At 52.9% G+C, this 16,449-nt stretch overlaps 1 protein-coding gene across 1 annotated transcript in view; it reads right to left on the reverse strand.

The window, feature by feature from the left end:
• The window catches only part of PARK2 (parkin RBR E3 ubiquitin protein ligase), a 945,331-nt gene that overhangs the window by 418,394 nt on the left and 510,488 nt on the right, over positions 1-16,449 (reverse strand). Inside the window, exon 3 of the mRNA XM_012723328.1 lies at positions 7,802-7,917. Within this exon, the coding sequence (XP_012578782.1) occupies positions 7,802-7,917 (116 nt within the window). The remainder of the gene's footprint in view (positions 1-7,801; positions 7,918-16,449) is intronic.

The following is a 16,449-nucleotide window of genomic DNA, read 5'->3' on the forward strand; positions in this document are numbered from 1 at the left end:
TCCTGCAGCCCCCGCCGCAGGACCCTCAGCCAGCACCCGGCTCTGCTTCTCTCCAGCTCTTTCTGCCTTTTGAACATCTCTGCTCTTACTTCACTGCGGATACTTTTCCTTCTCACGTGGAATGTACCTTCCAACCTCAGCAGCGAGCCCGCTTTTACCTTTCAGGCAAAACCAAAATGGTACAGGGGTGGGGGAGGCCTGTGTGTGTGTGTGGGTGCCGGCCAGTGGGGGTGTGTTCAATCAGTTCTTCGTGGTCTAACCCTACAGATTTTTAAAACGTCTTATCCTTAGCTTCATCTATAATAAAGATGTACAAATAACTTTGAATTAATTCAGGGGAAGAATTACCGGCCTCAAGGCAATACTTGGGCATTTTGAAAGAGGCCGTCGCTCCCCTGCTGGGCAGCTTTGCGCACAGGGCACTCCTCCCTGGACAGACCAAGCAGCTCTCCCTCCAGGCCAGGCTGGGCGGAGCAGGCCACGCTTTTCCAGGAAGGATCTGTCAGAGCATAGCAGTGGGACCTTGCCCTGTGGTGGGATCAGGGCACAGTGTGGTCTTTGCCTCAAGCTCAAAGACACGTCTTTGAAGTTCCCTCTTTCATCTTCAAAAGCAGACTCACTCGCGTTTGGCTTACCTTCTTCAGCGCTGGGTGTCTGCATGTGCCTGTCTCGTCCCTGTCCCCTGGGCCTGACCATTCACGCTGGGGAGTAAGGAGCTGTTTGGTTCTAACAGGAGAAGCGGGAATGCTGAGTGTGGGAAACAAGGTCCCTGGTGCTGTAGCACTCATAATACAACAGCATTTTGTGCCAGAAACACAGGCGCTTGCTGGCACGGGACAAGGTAAAGACTCCAGCCACAGTCCCCGGGCGTGTCTGGAGTCTGCTCCAGCACTTCGGTCTCAGGGCTGCGCAGGAGGGACCGTCAGCTGCCGCCCCCACCCGACGGCGAGTCAAGAGAAGGCTGGCAGACACAGCCGGCAAGCGACGTCCCCACAGACAGACAGAAGCAGGATGCATACACCAGGCCCCAACCCTGGCCCAAATGCCAAATATCACCCAACGGAACATGAATTGACCAGAGAGATCTAAGACATCAGTATACTGCAAGGGAAGGTCACTAAGGTCCACATGTGGTATCTCTCTTTGTAACAGAATGGATGAGTGACCCCAGAATATCATCCAGGGAGAGTCAGACTGCTCTCCACCAAGAACGCACGCCAAGGCCAAGCGAACCTTTACGTGAAATCTGCTAATCTGAAGCTGCAGCAAACCACTGAAGTCTGTCATCCAAGGCAGCACTGCCCCACAGGTGGGTGAGTTCTAGTGGACAAACTCGAACACAACAATATTATAGAAGTATTTATACCAAGCGGCGGCGTCAAAATCACAAGTGTCCAGTGAGAGAGCTCAGGGAAAGGACAGGGCAGAGCCGCTCTTTAGACCACGTGTCCTCTGGGAATTGGTCTTAATACGTGTCTCCGAAGTTTTTTGATTTGACTGTGCAAACATGGGCATTTTCGGTTAGTCTTCGGCTTTTAACTGAGGAATGGTGACAGGTGATGGAAGGAGCACAGGGGACTGAAAAGGATACGCGGTGGGGGGGTGGGGGGTGAGGGTGCAGGGGGTGTAGAGGGACAGCTGTGGAGACTTTTACTCTTTGTCAAATGATGTAATGGTCATGACTTTTTGATGTTGCACACTTTCAAATTTCACACTTTTAGATTTTAAGCAGAATTATAAGGTAAGTCTCAAGGAGCAGACATACTATTTCCCCGAGGGGTGTCCACTATCAGGGGAGTCTCAAGATACACACACCCGTGGGGAACAGAAAGCAAGTGTCCCTTGGGTGGTGGCCACACAATGTGGGTATAGCTTGGGTTACTGTTCCTGAGACGAAGGGAGGCGTCCAGGAGAGATCTGCGACATCTAGAAGCGATTTCTAGTGGAAATGCTTAGCCGTCACTCCACCTTCAAGTGCACAGCTCTCTGTTCTTGGCTCAAGCTTTGGCCTTTTCCTCATTAACCTGTGGATGTCAGACTGTTAACTGATCACCGTGAGAAGACACAGATGAACTCACTCCTGCAGATGAGTGGCCACGTTGCAAGGCCAGTTGCCAGGTGGACAGAGACCGGCGGGCACAACACCTTAGGCTGCGTTCACGTGCAAATACTTCACATTCTTCTTCAGGAGAGAGGAAAATATTTGATGTCCAAGGAAACTTAAAGGGCGCAAATCATGTCCTGAGAGGAGTCTGAAGCCTAACACCTGGGAATGAGTAACACGTCTATTGTATGTATTTTCTACACCTCACGCTGGGTGTGTGGCTTTGCAGGCGGGGTCACTGAGAGCCTTAGCTTTCATGTCTGTGTCTGTCAGCTGATGGGACCGTAAATAAGGGTTTTCTCACATGATACGATCAATGTATAAGCTGCAAACAAGCTCTGCTTCTAGCTTTTGCAGTTCTTAAGAGTCAGTCAGAACCTTCTGGATAACCTGCTCCAATTCCTAGATTTTATAAGGAAACTAAAGGTCTAGGAGATTATACTATTTCCTCAGGCCGGTGAGCTAGCTTAGCTTGGCACTGGAGCTCCTTGAAGCTAAGTTACTATAACTTAACAATTATCATTAAATAGGAAGATGAAAGATACGTTCTTTTTTCACACAAAATGACATAAAATTCTTACTTTGCTACCAGTTGTCTACAGTCTCAGAGGACAGCAACTGAATGAATCCTTCCTAAATTATTCTGTCTGTAAGACCAGTGTAACCTTAATACAACAATCAGAGACATTCCAAGAAAATTATAGATTGATATCTTTTACAACAGATGAAAAATCCTCACAAACTCTTGGTAAATTGAATCCAAAAGGCTACAAAGAGAATTCTGTATGACATTTAAGTGGGCTTTGTCCCTGGTATCCAAGGTTGATGCAATAGTCAAAAAATTAATGCAATCCAAGCACATCAACAGACTAAAAGGGAAAAGTCACATGATTATATCAATAAATTCAGACAAGGCTTTTGACAAAATTCAATACCCACTCATGAAAAAGAAAAAAAAGAGTAAACCAGAAACAGAGGGAACTTCCTCAATTTCATAAAGATCTATCTACAAAAGCCCTACATCGAACATTTTCCTTAATGGTGACAAAGTAACAGTAAGCTCGAGTCAAGGATGTCCTCCCCCACCTCCCACTAACCCTTTTCAATATCCCACTGGGAGAGCTACCAATGTAATGGGAAAAAAGGACACGGGGTGTAAACAGAAAAACAATTGTTTTGGTTCACAGAGCGTAAACAGAACATTGGAGAGAAACAACAATAACAAAAATCCCTAGAACCATTGAGTGATGAAAGTCTGAAACTACAAAATCAATTACTTTTCTATATGTCAGCAATGAATGACTAGAAACCTAGTATCATTCACTATAGCACCCCTCCCTAAAATAAAACATAGTTATAAACAAGCAACGCACACACAAGAGCTGTCTGAAGACAGCTATGACCCTGGGATGAGCAAAACCACAGGACCACGGGAGTGCAGAAATTGTCCTGTTCAGGGACAGGAGGACTTAACAGTCAGGGTGTCCATTTTTCCCAACTTGACTTACCTATTTAAAGCAATTACAATCAAAATACCAGCAAGCTTGCTTTATGGACCTTGACAAAGTGATTTTAAATGCAGAGGTAAAGGACCTGGAAAAAAGGGCAGTTTTGAGGCAGAAGATTCTATCTGACTTCAAGACTTACATAAAGCAACAGTAGTCAAGACAGTGTAGGACTGGTAGAGTTATCGCTGAACAGATGAATGGAAGGGAGCAGAGGACCTGAAGTAGACCGCAGATTGATTAGTCCGCTGACACCTGACAAAGGGACACAGGCGAGGTGTGAGGACGTACACCAAGGCGGCAGCTGGAACGAGGGGCCATCTCCCGCAAAACAGCGGACACAGACACAGAACTTACACCCCTTACAAAAGTGAACACATGAGGATCACAGACCTACACGGAAGACATAAATCACAAAACCTCTAGAAGGTTTACAAGGGGAACACCTTGATGACACTGGAAATGACATGACGATTTCGATAAGATAACTGCAGAGCGATCTGTGAAGGAAGTCCTCAGAGGCTGGGTGCCATCCGAATGAACAGCATTTGTTGTACAAAAAACAAGCTGGACGCTGGATGAGGTAAGCCCCAGACTGGGAGAAAATGTTTGCAGAAGACACATCAGCAGTGAGTGGTCACCCGTATAGACAGTGCTTTTGCTCTCAAGATCAACAATAAGGAAACAACTTGATGAAAAACGAGCCAAAGACTTGAACAGACACTGACCAGAGAAGACAGACAGAAGGAAGCTAAGCACCTGGGAAGATGCTGACCGTCTCACATGGCCAGGCGCTGCAGATCTAGACTATCGTGCCCCCTGCCAGAACAGCCAGCCCTGGGAGCGCGACACCCCGGATGCCGGCGAGCAAGAAGCTATAGGAATTCGTTCTTTGCTGGTGGACAAGCAAACTGACACACTCACCTTGGAAGAGAGTTGGACAACTTGTTATAAAACCAAGCATATTCTTACCACATAATCCAGAAATCACCTCCTATAATTTACCCAAAGGAGTCAAAACCATAGGTTCCACAATACCCTGTGCACAGATGTGTATATCAGGTTTATTCGTATTGCTAAAACTGGGGAGCAGCTCATGCAGTGAGCAGAAGAATGCACCGTGGTCCATCTGGACAGCAGAACGTCATGCACTGAGAAATGACGGAGGAAGACAAGCACGGCGCGGAGGACAGAGAGCAAACTGCAAAGGCAGCCCGTGGGAGGACCAGGCCGCCACGCTCCGGCGAAGGCAGGCTCTGAGACGGCAAGAAGTCAGCCGTCGCCAGGAGCAGAGCAGGGGCCAGCAATTTTAGGCAGCGAAACACGCTGCGTGATATTAAAGGAGGGCTGTGTCGTCACGCGTTTGTGTAGACTCACAGAACGCATTATACCAAGGAGAGCTGTCAGGCAAACTCAACACTGGTTGACTGTGATGTGTCAATATAGGTTGATTCTTGGTGAAAACCAAACCAAACCAAACAACAGCAACACAAAAAACCTTTGGATGAGTATCGTTGATACAGGGAGGCCAGGCTGGCTGGGGAGAAGAGGCAGCTGCAACATCTCTGTCTGTTCTCATAATTTTGTCGTACATCTTCAAATACTCTAAAAAATAAGGTCTTACCTTGTACTAGTATGTTAAAGGTGCGCAGAAAAAAGTATTTAAACTACTTAAACACTACCATTCTCATCCAGCTTTAATCTAGTAGGTAGTTAACTGTCGAATTTCACTTAATGGTGTTTGATTGGTAGATATAGGTAGAAAAACAAAGTATCAAGAGACCAGACTCTTATTTTCAAATCTTCAAATTATAACTGCAGATAACTTGACTTATTGCCAGGAAGATACATTATGCCAGCATCAGAACCGAAGAAGTACATTTATTTAAATCCAACTTTGCACGTTAGTAACTTTCAGTGGAGAGCGGGCACGTGATAATATAAACAGTGACCCAGAGAAAGTGGGTGCTGAGGTCAGACCCGGTTTCTAGACTCTTCCTAGATCTTTCAGACTGAGGATTTCACAATCTTTTTCACACAGAAAACACAAATAAGCGAGTGAGAAATGTTCAGACTTGATAAGAGTAATAAAATACCACAAATATTAATGATTAATTTCCTCTAGTAAATGGGCAGAGACTGAAAACGTGAGCACGAAGCTGGAAAAGACGCACACGTTTGTCCTCTCTGGCCCGGCGGTCACAGTCTAAGTGGGGCGAGCCTTCTGGAAGGAGGTTTGGCGAAATGCATCAAGAACCTTAACCATGTCCTCTGCCACTGGCCTGTCCCCTTGCCGAGGCTGTGTGTGTAGATGGAAAGCAAGCACACTCTCAACACGTATTGTTAAATTATGAACCACTGAAATCACCAGCGATAGGAGCCTGAGTGACGCAGCCCGAGCCGCGCGATGGAATCTTAAGCACCCGATTTTAAAAAATGAGTTTTCAGGGAACACCAAGTGGCAGGGACAATTCATTATGACGCTGCGTGAGAGGAAAACGTCCCGACACGAAGCTGTGTCTCCACTACGCCGATGTGCAGTGAGCGTGTGAGCTGACACATGTGCACAGACACACACCGCCTACACCTGCAAGCCTAGGAACACGCAAGACACCAGAGAGAACCAAACTCTTGCTAGCCGTGAGGAGAAACAAAACTCACATTTTCGTAGCTTACTGTGGACTAGTTATCGAAAAAAGAGAAAACATAAAGCATCAGTAGGAAACACACCCAGAGTGACCATCAACGCGTTAGGACGCTGGGGTGTCTTGTGTGGGCTTCTTCAACACCCCTGTGCATGAGCCCCTCCCTCTCCTCCGCTGCCTTAGAGAGGGGGACCCCATCTCTCCAGTGGTTGACTAGCTCCCCGCTGAATCCTGACCTCATACAGTAGCTTCAGTCTAACATCCTCCCCCGCCCCTCAAAATAGGCAACTGGGCGATATTTTTACTGCAACAGCCAATGTTAGTTTTCCAGTAATCGCCTTCCTTTGTGTTTGGGAAGAGGTTGGCTGCCTGCAAAGAGTGTTGTGAGTTAGTAACACAAGGTGACAGCGCACAGCAGCGGGCTCACAGGGCAGAGCCCCCTCAGAGGACGCTGTTCCGGCTTTCAGGGCCATCTCCGCCAGAGCTCATGGGGTTCGTCTCCCCTCGCTGGCTGGCTGCGTTCTGGCTCAGGGAAAGCGTCTGGACTTTCCCTTTGAAAAACGGAAGACTGACTTGCTACCTCGTGCTTCCAGAGCCCGGAGCCCTCTCTGTACACTCCCAGCCCCTTTCCTGGGGCCAGCTGTTCCTCCTGCAGGTGGACACCGGCCTCAGCCCAGGGTGGGCGCTGCGGCGGGGCCCGTGGGGCTGCCCATGGGCCAGACCTGCCCTTGCAGGTGCGCGCCTCCTCCCTCCCCTGGGAAACAGGTAGATAGATGTTAGGTTTTAGGCTCCCCGGTCAACATTTCCTCTCCGTTAAATAAAGACCAGAAGCCCCGTGTCAGCAGTGGCCATTCCTGCTACCGAGAAACCACCCTTTCAGGCGACTCCCAGGCCACGCAGTGGGGTGCCGGCGGCCACAGGCAGATGACGGGGTGCGGGGCTGCCGGCGCCTCAACTTCTGGAGCGAAAGATGCCTTGTGCCTACCCGTTACCCACTTTGCTATTTCACTTAAAACTATCGGGGCGGAGGCCCCTCTACCGCGTGGGAGCTTCTGGCCAGCCTCGGAGAAGACGGGACCCTCGGTCTGTCTTGGTCATTTGCGTGGTGTCGCGCGGGGACTTCACGCCAGCGTCCGCCCTGCAGATTCCAAGGCGCCTGCTGTCCACTCTGTCCTTGGCTCACACTGTAACTCACGTCTGGCCAACCAGTTCACGGATTTCCGTGAGACTAGAAACCACCAGGACCGAGATTCTTTTAACTGGGGGGACGGGACTCTGAATGAAGCCACAGCGTGCACACGGGCAGGCGGTGGGGCCGCTTTGGACAGCGGCCGAGGGGTGTCCACGCGCTGTGACTCGCTGCTGGCAGCAGCGCCGCGCCTTGGTTTGACCAGACGTCCCTGACGTGAGGCCGCAAGCAAGGGGAGGCCGGGTCTGGCCGGCCGTCTCACCAGTGGCTACGAAGGCGAGGGCTCGCCTTGGCAGTTGCTTCATCACCTCGGTGCTGGGCACGCAGCCGGCCAGCCCCGGGCAGGGCGCCGTCCTACCTGACGTCCGTGCAGGCGATGCAGGCGATGTCCCGGCTATTGGTGGTGATGAGGTTCAGGGCCACCGACGTGTCCTTGTTCGAGGTCGGGTGTGCGCCGCATTTAAAGAAAAACTCCTGCGGAAATAAGAAATACCATCACAGACGCGGCACCAGGCTGGCCATTTCCTAGCGTCTCGACATTTCCGCCTCCACAGTCAACGATCCCGGCAGGGGAGGATCCGTCACTGGGGCGAGCCGGACACTCATCAGGGTCAAGCCTCGCGGGAAACCACGGGCAGCGCCCGCGGCTGCTCCACCCCCTCTGCCCCCCGTCCTTCCGTCCGGCCTCGCCCGGAGCGTGCCCTGGTCAGCCGGGAGCCCGGAGCACAGCGCACGCGGGCGCGAGACAGCCTGCAGGCACCTCGCGGACCAGGGAGGAGGCCTGAGCATGCAGCGACGCGCCGGCGCCGCAGTCTGCCGCGAAGCCAGGGAGCAGCGGGGCCTGCTCTCCAGGGTGACGGCCGCGGCCTGTCAGAGCGGCGCAGGCCCTGGCCGGGGCCCTGTCTGTCCCCAGACGCGGCCTGCAGAGGTGGCCCAGGCACACTCCCGGCCCACGCCGGCCGTGCCCTCGTCTGCCTGTCTTCAGCCGCCCAGAGCTCCCGGGAGCCTCTGCCGTCCGCCCCCACACCCGACAGCTGGAGTGTTCTAGAGCAGAACTTCTCACACACCAAGGCCTATGTGGCCAGTCCGCTCTGGGAGGCCCCCCCATTCCGGTAACTGCTCTGCTTCCTGCCAGTCTCCCACCGTCGCCAGTGGCCTCGGGAGGCCACATTGCCTGCTCCATGCAGACGTCCCTGGCGGGAGACACTGCGGCCACCTCCGTGGACGCCACGGCGAGACCCGGCCAAGACCAGCTGTGGACCCTGCAGGGTAGACGGGCAGGCCAGGGCACACGGACAGGCCCCCCAGCCCCGCAGGGCACGCGGGCAGGCCCCCCTTCTGCAGGACACACAGACAGCCCCCCTCAGCCCCGTGCAAGGGGACAGGTAGATGAGAACGCTATTGCTGGGGTGCAGCCCACGAGGGAGTGGGGGGCTCCTTCCAGAGCAGGCTCGCACACTTGCCCCTCAGGACTCCTGGGACCTGGTGCTGCCCTGGATGGGGGGGCAACCAGGGCTGTGGGGGGCTAGAGGTGCCGGAGTACAGAGGGTTACTGCTTGAGTCTGGGCTCTAACCTGCAGAGTGGGAGGCCGGGCTGGGGGCGCGGTGGGTGGGGGTGGCGGAGCACAGGTAAGCCCCTGGGGTCGGGGACCTGCTCTCATCCCACTTTTTAAGCTCCGCGTTGTAGGCTGGAGCGGTCAAGGGCAATATGCTCAGCATTAGCACGGTGGCCGCATCCTGATGAAGCCTGATGGAGGCAAACATATGGCGAATGGACTTTGCCAGCAAACCACAGATTGTCCACCCCTGCTGGAGACCCCGGGATATCCGTGGGTTGTCGTATTTGTATCTGTGCCCTAATAGTGCTTGGCACTGCCAAGCATCAGGTATCTTTCCTTTAGGAACAAAGCCAAGAGGGAAGCCGACAAGTGCTCCGGTGGCCTGCACACACGGCCAGTGCTGCCCTTCACACGCCCCTTCCCTGCTCGCAGGCTCCCCAGCCCCGGCCTGCGTCAGGGTCAGGGAGCAGCACCCGCGGGCTCCGAGCCCAGGGAGCGCGGGGAGCACCTGCGAATCACCTGTGGGCTGCAGAGGGGCAGGGGCATGGGTGGGGGGCACCCCAAGATCTTCAGCAGTCCCAGGTGGGGCCAAGACTTTGCGTTTTTGACAAGCCGTCAGGTGGGGGTGCTGACAGCTGGAGACTGTTTGTCACCTCTGAAAATCCTGCCCCGTCTCAGGTAAAGTGCGTCCCTTCATGCCATCTGGGGTGGGGCGCGTCCCAAAGGCAGTGCCGGGAACGCAGGCTCCTAACTGCGAGCTGCCTGCCAGCCTGGGGGCGGCGGGGAGTAACCGCCAGCTGTGCCGGCGGCTGCAGCCTGGAGCAACAGAGCGGGTGGCGGGTCCTTGGGGTGCAGCTCGGGGCCCCTGCAAGGCTGCCCACCAGCCCGGGGACAGCGGGGAGGTCACGCAGGACCGTTTCTCTTCTTTTTCCACCTGGAATGCTGCCTGTTCCCCCTGATCTTATGCACTACAAATCCATGAAAACTCAGTCGAGGAGGGTTGGAGAAAAAATGTGAAGCGTTTCTTGCCAAAACAAAAAGTTTGGAGGACGCGGCTGGTCCTGCGTTTTGCAGACCTGAAAAAAATCCTCGCTCGAAACACAAAGTAATTCCTCCCAAAGAGCTGAGCTGGCGGGACCAGTGAGAAGGCATTTCATACACAGATAAATAGATAGATCGCACTTGTATTTTTTCTTAGCTTGCAGAAAGCCACTGGTAGATATTCTGCTAACAAATCACACATTGCTTTAACACCAGATAAAACACCATTAGATAAAAGCCCAGATCTTTTTTTTGGGGAAGGGATGTTTACAGATAGAAGAATAAGAAGTTACAGCTTTAAAAGAAAAAAAAAAAAAAAAACCCAGTCATTTACATGGCGTGACACAACTAAACTACAAACGACCAACTGTACGTTAGTGTGTCCGTCTCATGAGAGCACTTCAGTGCTTTTCCAGCATTTTTTAGGAAAGGTGACAGCTGGCAGGGTGGCGGAGGGCCTGGGACCTCACCAGCGTGCTCCCTGACAGTGGGGGCTGTGCCGGGTCACAGGTGCTGGCAGAGGACACCAGAGTCCTGGTCACCAGGGCCTGCCCGGCTGGGGAGGGCAGAATGGAGCCCAGGCACCGTGATTGCGTCACTTCCCTGCACCCCAGAAAACAGAAGATGGGCAGGTGAGCTAGGAGCTGCGTGCACAGACCACCTGCCTCCGGCTGGGGACCCCAAGTGCGGGAGCCCAGGCCTCTCACAAAGGAGCTGTGAGCAAGCCTCTGTCAGAGGGAAACACCATCATTATTATAATGCTGGGCTAGAAGCAGCCCTGCTGTCCGGCTCCCCGGAGAGATCACCGAGGACACAGGGCGGGACGGGCCTTCTTCGCAGGAAGCACACTCACGAGAGCTGGGCCCAGGGCCCCGCAGCACCTCTGTCCGCAGCGGGGTGACTGCTGTGTGCAGGTCGCTCCTTGCTCCATCGGTCAGTGGGGTCGGGTTTTCGAGGCCTCTGTGTTAGGGCCCGTCGCTGTTGGAAGCACACAGTCAGGCAAAACCAACCCACCAATTTTAAACATTTAAATAATGTTTAAAGTGGGAATCCCACTTTCCTTACACCAGGCTGTCATCTCCCCAACAGCTGCACACTTCTTGGGGGGCATAACTGCCTATGAATTGTGCGACTTTCTCTATTTTGTTACCCTGGGTTGTTCAGATTAAAACTTAAGGAGGAGAAAGCTGGAAAAGCCCAGCATCCACCGGCTCGGTGAGGAAGTGACACTCGGCAGGGCGCAGTCCCCTGGCACCCAGCCCACCCCACAGGGCCTGGGAAACTCCACAAGGCCACCAGGACAGCGCCGGCCCGGCCAGGCGCGTGGGGACGGCTCTGTTTCTGGGAGTGATGGGAGAAACAGTCCCCTGGGTGACGTCAACAGGGGCGTCTTGCATTTCCCAGGAGGCAACAGGGACCCCTAACTGCGGCTCAGCCACCTCTCACAAACAGCAGCTCTCTGGTAACTCAGCTGCCAACAAAGCTGAGAGACCAGAGCAAAAATAATCCCAAGCCCCGCCACATCGAAGGAGCCCAAGGAGGCAGGGCTGCCATGGTGCTGGCTGTGGGCGAGGCTGCGGCCGGCTCCAGGCAGCCTCGGGCGGCGACGGGATGAGAGTGAAGACAGCACCGTCTGCTTTGCGTTTACAAGCGGCAGTGGGCACTGTAATAGGCTGAATGAAGGTCCCTGGCAGGGACCTTAAAAATGTGCTTGGCTTTCTGACGTGACCGCGTTAAACACCAGCTTCCTCCTCGCTAGTGCCCAGCGCAGACGGGTCCTCAGGCTGACAGAAGTGGACTCACGTGTTCACTCTTCCTGGGGACGGAGCTCCGGCCCTGCCCTTCTGTCCACGCCGAGTTCCCACACTCCATCAGGACTTACTTGTGCCCTTTCATCCCCAGCACCGAGGCCAAGCCGGCCGCTGCCCAGTCAGTCCCCTCAAAAAAGAAGTTGGAGGGCCAGGCCAGGTCCCCCCACTCCAGTCACCACTGGCTGGGGGCTCCCCACGAGTCTCAGAGGCAGCAGGGACGGTACAAACAAGAGCAATAACCCAACCAGCAAAATCTGAGCATTAGGTTAACCCCAAGAACAGAACTGTATGAAGAGGCTTCGCCACCGGAAGCTAATCCTTCAGCTCCAAACACAAATCGGCATGCTCCACATTTCCACGAAAACAGCTCAAACGCAATCTGCTGTGAATCCGAACAAAGGAACGGAGAGGGCTACTTCTTGTGTCTGTGAACCTTCTGGAAGCTTCTATTGAGCTCCTAAGGTTAGCCATTCGCACAGATCATGCTTAACTATCATGTTTTCCTAAGAGAATGCGGTGTCTCCACAGAGCGCAAAACACCACGTGGACGGCAAACACACACGCGCTGGCCCCTCAGAAGGAAGCGGCCCTTGCTCTGCAGAATCAGCCCTGCGGCCTCACGCGGGAGACCCAGGGTCTCTGAGGCTCCTACCAAGAGACTCTCTGGCGGCCGTTTGCATGGGCCAGGGGCAAACTGAGGGGACAGTGTCACCGCCGGGGGCGCCGCTGCAGGAATCTAACGTGGGCTCTGGTGACAGGTGGTGGAAGCCCAGGAGAGCTAAGTGGGGGCGGCAGTCACCCCTAGATGAGAAGCGTGAGGGGCTCCAATCGCCAGGGAGAAGGTGGCCTTCCCACGTGGGCTGGGGGCGGGAGGCTGCAGCAGGCCAGGCGGTGCAGGCTCAGGCTGTGAAGTCCGCTCCCAGCCTCGACGCGCTGAGGCAGCTTCCCTGTGAGAACAAAGCAGCGCATTTCGGGGTGCCTCTGCTATAAAGACACACGGCTATTTACACTGATGGCGCTTAACAAGCCTGTCACACTCTTGAATGAGATGAACGAGGACACATCCTGGCAGGCGGCCTCTGAATCTGCATCCTCGCCATCGCCAAGTCGCCATGACAACCACCACGCAGAATTCAGGCCCGGGCTGGGTCAGGTCAGCGCCGACTGCCGTCCTCCCCCGGCCCCGGCCTGCCAGCCTCACCCGGTAGCTGCAGATCCTTTCCAAGAAGCAACTGATAGTTTAAATTCCACACTCAGAAGTTTCCCTCTCAACGCTGACACTAGTCGTGACTCTCTCTCCGTCACAGCACAGACAGCTGTGATCCGCTACGTAGGCCGCGGCCCAGAAGCCCCTGGACTTTATGCTGAAGCCTTACACTCACCTCGTGCTTGAGAGATCCAGGGTGTCGTCTGATCAGTTTGGACATAAATAAGTGTGAGAATTCCTCGCACTTGTAGACTTGGCTAAGGTAACACTACCAGTTGTGAAATTCGGTTACACATAGTTAAACAAGTAAAATCTAAGAAGTTAATGAGTCTGTTATCATGTTCAATAACAAGTTTGTTTTCTCTTAATAAGGTATGAACAAAGCCTCTAGATGATGTGCCAAGTTGCACAGGAGAAAGAAAATCAATATTCTTCCACAAAAAGCAAAAGCAGGTCACATCTCCGCTGAGAAGGTCAGTTGCTACCTGTCCATACGACAACCACAGGCGGACCCTGGAGGGGGCATTCTGCCTCCTTCAAAGCCACTTGCTGGTTAACAACAAGTATGTTACGTGCACATAAACACATGTGCATGCTTGCACACACACCATCAGGTGCACACGCCAAGGCAGGGCGCTGTAACTCGGAGATGTAGGCCTGAGCCCGGCAGGCACAGCAAGGAATAGTGTTTGCTATCGATACAGTTATTACTGCATTTACGATGTATTTTTTAAATTGTGTCTTATTACCCAAGGTAAACGTAGAAACCAGACCTGATCTCTGCCAATGTAGAGGTAATAAGAATTTAAATGACATTCCAAAATCCAAAAGGCTCTTATAACACACACGTTTCTCTGTCTCCAAGTCGGATACTAAGTTGAATCAATGGCTGAGGCAGACAGGCCTGTCCGTGCCATTATTTCTTGTATGTGTTTATTCAACGATTCACACTTTTCACTGCAAAATTACCACTTGAAAAACGTTGCAGACAACCCTAGAGAAATGTCAGTTAAGAATGCATGAATGGCAAAATCTTCTAAAGTGAAAACATTTCTAAATTTAAAATAGTTCTGATCCCAAGGTCGTAATATGTGACCATGATTCTGAGAAGTAAAATTCTCTTAAATTCTTACCAGTGCAGCTGACGGTCCTCAAAGTCCTAGATGATGATGGAGAAAGGGACAGAAAAAGAGGCATCCAAGATTGACTCCCACAGGGAGTCTGGGGTAGAAGGGATGAACACAGCCAAGATCCTCAGGGCCGAGGCCCGAATCACAAAGCACAAGACCCAAGAGCAGCAGACGCCGCGGGCTGCGTCTACCACAGACCCAACCGGTGCGGGATAAAGCTGTGGAGATGGAGCCCACTGTGGGGTCTCCTGTCCCGTTCAGATTCTATTCAAAGTCAACAGCAAACAAAATAGGCTGTGCCAGGCAGTCTCTGCCCTGCCCGGGGCAGCCTTCCGCCCACCGGTGCCTGGGCTGGGCTCCTTCCCGCCCGCTCTCTCCCTCCCAGGGCGGCAGCCTCCTGCCTGCCGGTGACCTGCACCTGCCGGGCCTCTCTGCACTGGCCTCCCTCAGCCGGTGACCTGCACCTGCCGGGCCTCTCTGCACTGGCCTCCCTCAGCCGGTGACCTGCACCTGCCGGGCCTCTCTGCACTGGCCTCCCTCAGCGGAGGCCGCTCTCCTCAGGCTGCCCCCTGCAACATGCAGGCCTCTCTCAGCAAACCTGTCCCTTCCGGGCAGCGCTCCCTGCCCGCTTGTGCGTATGCAAGAGTCCTTTGCTCCCCTGTCCTGTTCCCTAATAAACCTGCTCTTTAAATAGCACCGAGTCTCTGTCTCGTGGAGAAACTCGCCTGGGGAACTCGCTGTGTGCAGCTGAAAGGACGCCTTTCCTGGAGTGAACCCAGGACTGACACAAGCTATGCAACGTCCGTCATCTGACAGATTCCGGGTGAATCGGGATAAGCTCTGAAAAATCATAATTTCCACTGCTAACTTGTGTTATGACCTCCCTCTTTTGTATAATCATAATATAAAAATATTCTGAGCAACATTCAGTTTACAACTGGATTGTCTTAGCCTCATAAGGCGGCTGCCAGGTTCAAGCAAGCTGCCCCAGGGTGAGAAAGGCAAGCCCTGGAGAGATAAGACCCCAGGGCATAAACACCCCAGGGAAGCTTCCCTGGTTTCTTTAAAATAAAAAGCAAACCACAGATAAGACTCCCAGGGCATAAGGACTCATGGACAAATTTTAACCTTGACTACACAGGTGTTGTTTGATACACAACTGTACAACTTTCTCTTAATTTACTCCTTTTAAAACAAGCACTAACTACTCTCTGCTGGCCTTAAATTAGCCACTCGCTTTTCTTTAGACAATCGCTGATAACAGTGCTAACACAATTTATTACGACCCCAAGACCCCTAACAACCTTTTGCTAGCAAGCTCACCCTTTCCTAGACATCTCTTCCTTTGAGTGATAACTACACAGCTGTACACATGATAACTATAAGAAAAATGTATAATTTAGCATGCCATAAATTGTTAAGAGAAGAATGCTTTTTCCCCTTGTCCTCGAGAATGTTTTATGGAGATATCTCATTAACTCACCCTATGCATTATTACAATTAGCTACTTGTTACACAGTATAAACAAAGACCTGCTGAGGGAAGGGCAGGAAGACTTGCACCCAGCCCTGACTCCGAGTCTTCCTCGCGCCCGCTCCCCTCTCCCCTGTCGGAATCTCCGCTCGCAGACGCCTCCCCACCTTAGGGCCCTGCCTGTGCTGCCTCCAGACACCTCAAAAGGTGGAGCTGGTCTACAACACAGGACCCCGCGTCCAAGCCCACTAACCCCAAAAGCCACATCCCTAGATACCGTCCTGCACGAGAATCATGATAGCAAATCTTCTCCCCTCTTCTCCTCCGGTCCTGTGAATGTTGCGTGCGATTGAACATGTGTATAAATGATGGAGGAAAAGAACAGAAAACCTGAAGGCAACATCAGGAGATTAAAACCTGACTCACACAGGGAGGTGGGGCAGAAGGGATTAACGTGACCATTAGAGCAGTCATCGAAATCAAGACCCTCAGTGCCTCACCACAAGGCATAAGGCCCAGGCAGCACCAGGCTGCTGTTCCAGGCTGCTGTGGGGATGTCGGAGCACGGACCTGAGGGCGAAAACACAGAGGCGGGCCCACTGTGAAATCTCCCGTCCCTTGAGGATCCCCCAGAGCTATCCACAATCAGCACTCACACGAAAAAGGCATCATCGACGCACGCACACCTTCTCCCTGCGCCTCCCTTCAGTGTCTGGGAGGGGACATGAAGACATCGCCACAGCTGAGGTCTGACTTCAAGAAAAAAGCTGCACTCGCAACACCTT

The sequence above is a fragment of the Condylura cristata genome, unplaced genomic scaffold (genome assembly GCF_000260355.1).
Source record: "Condylura cristata isolate star-nosed mole 26May11 unplaced genomic scaffold, ConCri1.0 scaffold00001, whole genome shotgun sequence".
Lineage (NCBI taxonomy): Eukaryota > Metazoa > Chordata > Mammalia > Eulipotyphla > Talpidae > Condylura > Condylura cristata.